Source organism: Herpailurus yagouaroundi, unplaced genomic scaffold, assembly GCF_014898765.1.
Source record: "Herpailurus yagouaroundi ecotype Mexico unplaced genomic scaffold, PumYag 213, whole genome shotgun sequence".
NCBI lineage: Eukaryota > Metazoa > Chordata > Mammalia > Carnivora > Felidae > Herpailurus > Herpailurus yagouaroundi.
In genome coordinates this window covers 5,148,353-5,159,554 of record NW_024412444.1, presented here as the reverse complement: position 1 = coordinate 5,159,554, position 11,202 = coordinate 5,148,353, and the positions used below count along the sequence as shown (strand labels likewise).

Sequence of the window (11,202 nt, the reverse complement as noted above, 5' to 3'; positions counted from 1 at the left end):
TTCTCAGGATCTGTGCTAGGGAAGGCAAGGGGTCCACTGTCAGGCAGGACTACAGAGGCGTCTGCCTATAAATGACCATTCATCAATCAGTGAGTGAAGGACTGCGATGGGAAAATGAATGGTATGAGGAAGAGCACAGCAGAGAGAGCGGTGGAATGGGTTCTTGTGAAAAGGTGGGAGTTCCAGGAAGAAGAGGGGAAAGTTTTCCAGGCTACCGGAACTGTTCTGGCCAAAAGATAGGATTGTGGGAGTATAAGGCAGGCTCTGAGAAGGCCAAGCAGTCTTGAGTCTGGAGCAGGTTGACTCACACCAGAGAGATGGGAAAACCAGAGTGGTAGGGGCCTTGCTTGCAAAGAGGTGGGTCAGGGATCTGAGCCCTGCTTTGGAGCCAGCAGAGGTCTTCAAGGAGAGGAGTGGTGTTATTTCTTTATAGGCCTGTGACTTTGGCAGTAGGGTGGAGGAGGCTGAAAAGGGAAGAAACGCTGGGTTTGGTAGGAAGTCTCTCCTGGTGTGTGGAGGCCACTACCAAGGGCAGGGGCAGTAGGGTGGCATGGAGGAGGCAGATTTAGGCAGTGTTTCTAGAAGATGTTGGGAGTTTCCTGGGCTTGTGAGCCCTGCAGAGCTGGTTCGGGGCACCTGGGTGGCTCTGTTGGTTAAACAAACCATTCTTGATCTCAGCTCAGGTCTCCATCTCAGGGTCGTGAGTTCAAGCCCCAGGTTGGACTCTGCATTGGGTGTGAAGCCTCCTTAAACAAACACACAAACAAAAACCAAAACAAATGTGAACTCTGCCACTTAGTAGCTTGTAAAATCTTAATGTCTGTGTGTCTTAGTTTCCTGAGCAATAGTGTGGGTGCATGACCGCTGTCTCACAGGCTTGGGCGGAGGTTGTTGTGTGAGCACTTTCTGTGGCATTCTAGGGTTTTCCCTATGTTCTCTTAATCTTCCAACCCTGTGAAGTGCCTAGTGACCAGTGAATTAGGTACTGTTTATCATTACCATATGTATGACACAAGAAGGAACTGAAGTTCAAAGAGGTTCTAGAACTTGCCCAGAATGATAGGGAGTAGTCTTCTGTGTTTGCCACTCTGCTTACATACAATACCTGTGATAGAGCGTAACTAATTGGGGAAGGGGAAGCCCTTTGAAGAGAAGAGCTTTGAGCCAGACCTGCTAGTGTGTGAATGAATGTACTAGGCATCTTATGAAGACGAAGGGCAGAACCTAGCTGAGAATAGCTTTCTGGGTCTAAGGAGAAAAGGGAAGACAGTGTGCTCGAAGCAGAGTGAGCCAAGGAGAGAGGAGCAAGGAGGGAATAAGGGAACAGAAAGTGAGAGGGAAGTGGAGGAACATCCGGCAGGGCCCTGGAGGCTGTGGTAAGGGCTGAGATTTTATTCCTAAAGGAGTGGGAGGCCCCTGGAGACATGCTAATGGTAGTGATGTGATCTGTTGGAGGACTTCACAGAACCGCTTTGGCAGCCGTGTGGAAGTGACTGTAGACCACCTAGTAGATAAGACTTTTTCCACAGTCTGTCAGAAAGGTGCTGGTGGTAGACTCTGTAGCAGTGGTCTTAGATAATGGAGGGAAGTGGATGGAGGTTTTAGAGTAGAGCCAACCAGACAGGCTGGTGGCCTGGATGTGATGAGGAAAGGAGGAGTCAGAGATGACATCTGGGTTTTCAGTTGGAGCACTCAAGGAGATAAATGATGTCATTTACCGAAGAGAGGGAAGATTTTGGGGGTGGGAAAAGGGCAGGGTGGAGAGTGGAGTTCTCTTGACCATGCTTATTCCATTTGAGATGTGTATAAGCCATCCAGATGGCGGCGTCTAGTAGCAGTTGGATATATGAGTCTAGACAGAGCTCAGGAGCCATCTGGGCTAGAGATGGAAATGTGGAAGTCATTGGTATGTAGAAGTTGGGGAGCATGGGAGAAGGGAGACACCCAGGGTACTGTGAAGGTGAAACACTTTGTCACAGTACACGAGTTCTGCTGTCCCGTCCTCAAAACGGGGAGAGTAGCAGGAAAGTAACTGAACACATTCCCTCCTGTTTAGGGTCTGGTTTCAGGCAGAGAGCCTTCATTCTACATTTGCCTGTGAAGATCTGCACACGTGCCCATGTGTCCATGTACTTAAACCCAGTCCTTCCTAGTATGCTGGCCTGGGGTCTCCAAAGTACATGATGGCCTAGATGTGGGTATTGGTCTACGTGCTAATTGGAAGATTGGAGTGATCTGAATCCTGAGAAAGATTTAGGGCCTACACACAAAAAATCTATTCTTTCAAACTAGTCAGAGTCCATGGAGCCAGGTAGGATTTTAAATCTACGTTATTTTGAAGTATATAATGGTATAAGTTGTATGTTTGCAGTGTATTTTACAAACTTAAAAAAAAACTCAGTGGTGGGGCAGCCGGGTGGTGTAGTTAGTTGAACATTCAGCTCTTGATTTTGGCTCAGATCATGATTTCACAGTCCATGGGTTCGAGTCCTGTGTCGGGCTCCGCGTTGACAGTGAAGAGCCTGCTTGGGGTTCTCTCTTGTGTTCCTCTCTCCTCCTCCCCTGTTCTCTCTCTCTTTCTCTCTCTCTCTCTCAATATAAAGATAAAGAAACTTAAAAAAAAAACAAAACAACTCAATAGTAGCTAAGTAGTTGATAGTAGCTTATCAATTCTTTTTCATATTTTGATATAAATCAATCTTTTACCTTTCTGCATTTGGGCAAGTTTTATATGTTAATTTGTAGATGGGCTCATTATAAATTTATGCTTTAAAAAATTCAGAAACATACATACTGTCTCTCACAAAAATTATTTCATTTTCTCTGTTGCCACAACATTCCACATTCTGTTCCTGTTGCTAAGGCCTCTGGAATGTTCCAGTGCAGAAAAGGGATATAGAACTCCTTTTTTTTTTTTTTTTAACTCCTGGAGACATTTTATTTAAATTATTTTGTGTCTTCTGGCTTACTTTCCAAATATGGATATCTGAAAGTAAAGAATTTAGAAAGCTAAAATTAAAGTTGCTTTAGATTTTCGTAACAGGAATTTGATTTCTTAGGGTAGCATGAACTGGATTTAAGTATGCCATGTTTCTTTCCATGGGGATTATGTGTGCATCTGTGTGCATGCGCTCATGGCACACGTGCACACACGAGTGCAAATTTTAGGGAGTGTGATGAGGTAGCTGGTGAGATATTCTGAGCTCACAGAGAGAATACACTTGAGTTTGAGTCCTGCTTGCGCTTTTTTGCTGGGTGACAATAGACAAGTTGATATCTCCTTCAGTAAAGTGAGGATTATATTGTAGGATAAACCATGTAATAAGTGCTTACATGTGCCAGGGCTTGTCAAATAGCAGTCTCTCAGTAAAGGCCAACTGTTGATCATGATTACTGCCATCATCGATTGCAAATGATCTTAAGTTATTGAGGAAATTAAAGTTTTTACACAAGTACAGATTCCTGGTCCCTTACAGAATGACCCCTGCCTTCTTAATTTTACTAGGTGTTTCCAAGTCTCACAACAGGATCAAAGGAATCAGAGTAAAAACAGTTTCCTATATAAACACTATTGTGGCCAGTTGAATTGTTACTACTTGAAAAGATTGGCACAGGTTTTAATTTGTAAAAATGGCTTTATTTATAAAGGGTAGGGGGGCTAGTCCCCAGAAGTATTTGGTATCTGGCAAAGTGATATATTTGAAACAGCATTGCTTGACATTGAGTGCTGTGGGAAGCCACACAAACCAGCACGCAGAGGCCTAACTCTAAACTGAGACCATTTGACTTAATGCTGTTTTAACTACTGTTTTAATTAATAAAACTAAATGAGCGAATTTCATTAATGAAACTGTTGATTTGATATTTATAGACATTTCACACTGTAAATTATGAATGTCATATTAGTTCTGTAATTCAGATTTTCTTTAATTTGTCCTGTATTGGAGGCATGTAGCACAGGGGTACATGGAACTTAAGGAAAGTACTTAAAATACATAATTTTATTTTTAAATGAAATGTCCTGTCAAGAAATTGTAGCCATGGAAAATGGCTTATTATATGTTGATCATTGCATGGATATAACCTTTCCTTTTCTCCCACATGTACTATTTTTAACTCAATGTGGGCATGCTTTCAAGGAAAATAGCACATTGTTTGGTTTTTGTTTTTCATTAAATTATTAAGCTTAGTCACAGAAGTCAATAGTCTACTAGAAGCTTCTTACATTATCAGTCTATCAAAGGTGTTCAGCTCTGACATTCCAACTTATTGGAGGTGGAAACTGGAAGGAATTTCTAGAAATCACGTTCCTCTGATCTTCAAGGGACTAAATCCAAGCCATTGTTATGAGTCAGAATGGAATCCCAGCTATTGACGTAGACGAAGTACTTCATCTCCCTGTGAATCAGTTTCCTCGTTTTTTAGAGTGGGGTTGTAATGGTATCTATCTAGACAGTTGTGAGAAAAGAATGAGATAATAGCACCTAGAAACTGCTCAGTGCTGCCACCGCATCCCAGAATCTTGTTGGTCCCTGGTATATTTCAGATTTATAGCTGTCTGTGCAGTTTAGTGTAATAGAAACTGTCTTAAGAAAATCTGAGCTGTATCCTTACGTAGATATTAGGTCAGTAATTTGATACTTGTGAGACTATGATCACTTTTACATCTCCCCGGGCATTTTCCTGTAAAGCTACCAAGATCACCCAAGCTGGAGGAAGTGTGAAGTTCAATCTTACAGGAAGGAAAACAGATGCTAATTAGATAATGGATCTTTTTCCACCCTTTAAACTTGGTATTTGGTCTCCTAAACTATTTGCCTAATTTTGAAATGTGCTAATTAATCCATTCATTGCAAATATTCTAAATAGTGTAAAAAACCTGTTTGAAATCACCAGTTGTCTTCTTTTAAGTAATCTCTTTGGCCAACATGGGGCTCAAACTCACAACTCTGAGATCAAGAGGCTCACGTTCTACTGACTGAGCCAGCCAGGCACCCCTAAAATTGCCAATTTTGAAATACTTAAGAGATTAGATTCTCGATCTGAAATGTTAGCGCTATCCCTACCTAGATTGTTGTTAATAAGTAATGATTCATGGTTATGACACTTTAGTTAGCCATGTATTACCAGATGTCTGGGGCACCTGGGTGGCTCAGTCAGTTAAGCATCTGACTTCTGCTCAGGCCATGATCTCATGGTTCTCGAGTTTGAGCCCTGCATCGGGCTCTGTACTGATAGTGTGGAACCTGCTTGGGATTTTCTCTCTGCCTCTCCCCTACTTGCGTGCTCGCTCGCTCTCTGTCAAAAATAACTAAAAAATATGTATATACGTATATATGTGTATATATGTATATGCGTGTATATGTACATATAGGTATGTGTATGTATATATAGGTGTATATATGTGTATATATGTGTATGTACATACACACACACACACACATATAAATTACCAGATATCAAGTCACTTTCAGTTTTTGTGTTTATGCAGATAGTTTAGTTTCACGTTTGTGTTTTAATTAAGTACTTAACTGTAAAAAAAAAAAATCCAACTTGTATCTTGCCTTATTCTAGTAAATGAACTGAGATTAATATATGAAATGCTGTGTTTGTACATAAGTTCCATGTGTCCAGGAGCATCAGTATGTAAGTGAAAGGACTAGAGGTTCTTGTGACCTGAAAAAAGAGTATAAAAATAATTTTCTTTGTATTATACTCTGACCAAACCAGCAGTTTTACTCTTCAGTGAAGCCTCTGCTTCCTTTCTTAACTGTTCCATGGAACTCAGAGACCAGATGGCTGGAATAGAATGCGTAGTTAAACAAATAAAACCATTAGATGATAGAGCTTTGTGAATCGTTAAGCATTTTATGTGGTTGCAGATTCTTCCCCATAATCCTTGGTCGAGTTCATGTAAAGTTGCTTTATTTTATGAATGTATTAATTGTTTGCATTTTAGTAGATTTGTCTCTTTCGCCTCAAACTGATGATTTTTGGTGCCTTTTATTTGAGCTCTCTGGACAGTGTTTCTGTAAGTCTGATTCGATTTCTCTCTTAATAGTCACGGTGCCACATCAGGTATTTTTAAATGTTACTGCAGTAACGCTTGTACTGCTACACTTCATCTTAAGGCAGCTCCTTTAGAATGTACTGCTGCCCCAAATGGATTCCTATTAATCAGAACCAGATGAGTGAGTGATGCTCTCTTCTTTGTTGCAGACATGCCAATATTTGGTCTCTGTCCAGCCCACGATGATTTCTACTTGGTGGTGTGTAACGACTGTAATCAGGTTGTCAAACCGCAGGCGTTTCAATCACATTATGGTAAGTGCTTAACCATTTAAAAATCATTACGAGAGGGTAAAAGGTAAAGCAGGATTAAGCTGAAGGCCAGTGACAGCATGGATACAGTATAATATCCCTCCCTCTGTCAAGAAGTAGGCTTTCTAATTCATCGAATGGGTTAATGTCTCTCAGATGTTGGGTATTTTCTGAATTTTATTGAAATTGGACAAGGAATAATGTATTTTATGAAAACTCTTTTGAAATATTGAGTCCGTATAGTGAAAGGTTTATTTCCTTCTAGACCTCACCTCATGGTTGTGAATTCACTGGCTGGTAAAATTTGATATATATATACATAGTATGGATACATGCCTTTTTAAAATGAAATGTGATTTTGAAACTTCCAAGTTCAATAATTCTAAATACAGCGTGACATCGTGTTCTAATCTGTGAATGTGAGGAAGCTATCACATCTTATCCATTAAAATGCACACGTACTTAGAATGAAATGAAGCATTGCGACTTGAGGGATTTCATGAACCCCTGAGCCATCCCTGGGCTTCAAGACTCCATGCCTGCTGTCTGGGTGTTTAATCATGGAACAATCCAGATAAGATGGTTTTGCTTTGTCATAATGCCACCTAAAGTGCTTACAGTAGAAAAAAAATTTAATGAGAAGATGTAGTTTTTTACCCAGTTGGATTCAATAGCAGCCCAGAAGTATTTGAATGACCACCTTGTTTCAGGCACTTTGATGTATAATAAGATTCTTACGTCCATGGGGTTTATAATTTAGCTTATGAGACCAGCAAAATTAGCTAGACATACTTTTTAAATAACTTTAAGTTGTTTCCTCATTGTCCTTATTACTACAGATATGAGCTTGAGACACAATAATAATGAGATCCCCTGTAGATAGTGTTTAAGTAAAGCTTCTGGGGAGGTGACCCTGGTGACTTGAGCTTTAAGTGATGGGACAGAGCCACCAGCGTGGCATTTGGGAATTAAAGCATTCTTATACAGAGGGACGAGCTGAGGTACAGACTGAAAGAAGCTCACTGTAGGTGGAGGGAGGTCAGTGAAGGTAAGTACACCCTAGAGAAGTTTGCCCTTGTGGGCAGGGACCCTGATCGTGCACAGCCTTGGAGGCCAGAGTCAGAAGACCCTTGGGGGGCACTCTAGGGCTTTCCTGTGTAAGGATGTAACACAGGCCCACCACACTGGTTAATTTGGTGTGAATAAATTGTAGAAGGGGAGAAGCAGGGAAGATAGTTCAAAGGTAAGACATGATAATAGACTAAGACTAAGGTGTGGAAATAGAGCTGGGGAAGACAGCATAGCATTGAGAGGCATTTTAAAGCTAGCACCTACATGGCTTGCTGTTGGGACAGTCGTTGTTATAAGAGTCACACCATCATATCCACATCCCACCATTTTTCCCTCCAAGGAATAAATTTTTTATGTAATCATACAAAGGTTTTTTTGAATTTCTGATTCTGAGTAGAAGCCCTGGGGGGTGAGCACTAGAGTGAGTACACAGATGAATAAGATATTATCTTCCTGATGTAGACTTGTGGAGGTTAGTATTAGAAAAGGCAGTTAGTCAATTGCCACATATTTTGGAGTTAAGGATTTTGAAGCCAAACTAGACTGGATTTAAATTTAAACTTGGGGGACGCCTGGGTGGCTCGGTTGAGCGTCCAACTTTGGCTCAGGTCACGACCTCACGGTTTGTGAGTTCGAGCCCCGCGTCGGGCTCTGTGCTGACAGCTCGAAGCCTGGAGCCTGCTTCAGATTCTGTGTCTCCCTCTCTCTCTGCCCCTCCCCCTGCTCGGGCTCTTTCTCTCAAAAACTGAATAAACGTTAAAAAAAAAAATTAAATGTAAACTTGGAAGAAGCCTAAGTTGGTTGTTTTGCCTTGTGCAGATTTTCCAACCTCAGCTTCCTTTGTTGTAGTGTCGGAATGGTAGTAGCAACCTCATAGGTTCTCGGGATTGATTAAATGAAACAACATAGGTAAAGCCCCTCATACAGCGCCTGACACATAATAGGTACAAGAGAGAGAGATAAAAGTACAGCTGTGGATTTAGAAGTGTTTGTGTCTAAAGTAAAAAAAAACGGTGCAAGGTCTAAAGAATAGGGAGGAACACAGATTGCTTCTCAATGAGACAGCTTCTTAGAGAAAATTGCCTTCTGGTTAGGGTATTCTGAAGAGTAGAGTGGATCTGTTGTCACATGTGCACAAATGTTTTTCCTCAGTTTTTAGGTGTGTGATACATGTCCGTTGTGGAAGATGCAGAAAATCGTTTTTAAAAAATCACCTATAATCCCCTAAAATGGGAAGTGTTTCGATGGGGATAGATAGGGCTGCCACATACAACTTCACAGTGTGTACGCTGAACGGCCATACTTGGTGGCCCCAGGTTGGCAGTAGCCGTGATGTGAGCAGGCGCAGAGGCAGGAGATTGCCCGCTGTCTGGGATGTACTGCAAGGAGTCTCCATCAGCTGGAGCTGATGGAGCCATGTGTGGGTGAGCAGTGTGCAGAGACAGGCTGGGACGTGCTCAGAGAGCCCCAGTGCCCGCCCATTAGACACCCCTGGCCTCAGTGCAGACCTGCTGCAGGTTTTTCTAGCACCAGAGTGATGTGACTTCATGATCCTCCAGGGAGGATTGGTGGGCAAAGTGGATTGAAAGGGAGTGAGAGAGGAAATGGGAGTATGAAAACAGCTGGCTTGGCTCAAGGCCCACTTAAAGGTGTTACCTCTGCCAGGACTTCCTTAGCTAGAAAGGGTCCCTCTTGGTCCCCTCTTCCAGAGGCACTGCACACAGTTGTTCCAGCACATCTTATGGAGATGATTTTCTTTTTCGTTTTCTTTTTAAAAAAAAAAAATTTTTTTTAAATGTTTATTTATTTTTGAGACAGAGAGAGACAGAGCATGAATGGGGGAGGGTCAGAGAGAGAGGGAGACACAGAATCTGAAACAGGCTCCAGGCTCTGGGCGGTCAACACAGAGCCCGACGCGGGGCTCGAACTCACGGACCACGAGATCATGACCTGAGCTGAAGTCGGACGCTTAACCGACTGAGCCACCCAGGCGCCCCTCTTTTTCTTTTTTTAATGTTTATTTTTGAGAGAGAGAGTGAGCGAGTGAGCACACATGTGGGGGAGGGGCAGAAAGAGGGAGAGACAACCTGAAGCAGGCTCCAGGCTCCGAGCTGTCGGCACAGAGCCCAATGTGGGGCTCGAACCCACGACTTGTGAGATTGTGACCTGAGCTGAAGTCAGACACTTAACCGACTGAGCCACCCAGGCGCCCTGCCTGGAGATGATATTCTTGATCTCACTCTCTCTTTAAGAATGTCAATATATTGAGGGGCGCCTGGGTGGCTCAGTCGGTTGGGCGGCCGACTTCGACTCAGGTCATGATCTCGCAGTCCGTGAGTTCGAGCCCCGCGTCGGGCTCTGGGCTGACGGCTCGGAGCCTGGGGCCTGTTTCAGATTCTGTGTCTCCTTCTCTCTGACCGTCCCCCGTTCATGCTCTGTCTCTGTCTCAAGAATAAATAAACGTTAAAAAAAAAAAAAATAAAAAAAAAAATGAACGTCAATATCTTGGGGCGTCTGGGTTGCTCAGTCAGTTAAGCATCTGACTTCGGCTCAGGTCGTGATCTCACGGTTTGTGAGTTCAAGCCCCGCGTTGGGCTCTGTGCTGACAGCTCAGAGCCTGGAGCCTCCTTTGGATTCTGTGTCTCGCTCTCTGCCCTGCCCGTCCCCTGCTCATGCTCTGTCTCTCTCTGTCTCGAAAATAAATAAAATGTTAAAAAAATTTTTTTTAAAATGTCAATATATTGGGGACAGGGCATGAAGGAGTGTCATAAAATCATATTTCTACCCTTTTTCTCTAACAGTGTCTAGTACACCAAGTATCTTTTGGTAAGATACTTGTTGAAGGAGAAAGGAAGGGTGGTCATTTCAAACATGTAAATGAGAAATACGAATGCAAGGTTCATAGACTCAAAAGTCTTATGTGGACAGGCAAGGGGTGGGACTGATAAAGCCACTGGGTGGTGGACCTTGGTCCGTCTAGTGGCAAGGGAAATATTAAAACTGTAAGAGAGAAGAGTCCCTGGCAAAAAGATGGGACCCAAGTGTTCTGAGAGAGGGATTCAGCTGGGAAATGTTGAAGGAGTTCTGAGACAGCACCAGGGAGAAGGCTAATGGAGAATAAATGGGAGGTTTGGCCCTGTGTGGGTGTGTAGGGTTGGGAGCAACTGCATGAAGTTGAGGGAGGCACCATGTGATGACCCTGGAGTAGTTTGGGACTGACACCCCCACTCACCTGGAGAGAAGGAGAGGTGGGCAGTGCCCTAGTACCAAGAAGCATTTTCACTGTGGCCAGTGTCTTCTTCTATCTTTGGGCATAGGGGTTGTAACAGGAAAAAGGGTTTTTTGGAACCCGTGTGGTCTTTTGTTAGAATTCTAAAAGGCTCATTCTTATGTGTTAACACCAAAAATAGTTTTCAAATTCAAGATCCTTCCCTGTGGCCATTGTAGTCTGTTTATTAGGTATTTGGAAGAATCCATAGCTGCCAATGGAAGGATTCTGTTTTCTTATCTTTTAGTGAAGTTGATGAAAATGTGTGGGCAGTCTTCTGTGAATTAAGGTGTTAGTAGTAGTCATCTGTGACTTGTATGAACAAGTGAGCAGTTGCTACAAAATCAAACAGGCATTTCCTTTAAGAGCATGGCTGCCAGGGGAGAGAAGAAAGCTACAATAGCAACAAGGCTTGTAAATCAGTTCCTGTTGGTGGTAATGTTCTTGGGAACTGGTGAGAAGCTTATTTATCCATAGTAGTAAGAGACAGTCTACTTTCTTGCTAGCCGAACTGCCTTTTTTGGAGCTAACGTTTAACCAGG

General features: G+C 42.7%; 1 protein-coding gene across 2 annotated transcripts in view; it reads left to right on the top strand.

The window, feature by feature from the left end:
• Positions 1-11,202, top strand: part of ATXN7 (ataxin 7) — a 92,941-nt gene that overhangs the window by 35,392 nt on the left and 46,347 nt on the right. For both annotated transcript variants that reach the window (XM_040454540.1, XM_040454539.1), the window contains one exon: positions 6,220-6,324. In XM_040454540.1, coding sequence (XP_040310474.1) covers positions 6,220-6,324 — 105 coding nt within the window. The remainder of the gene's footprint in view (positions 1-6,219; positions 6,325-11,202) is intronic.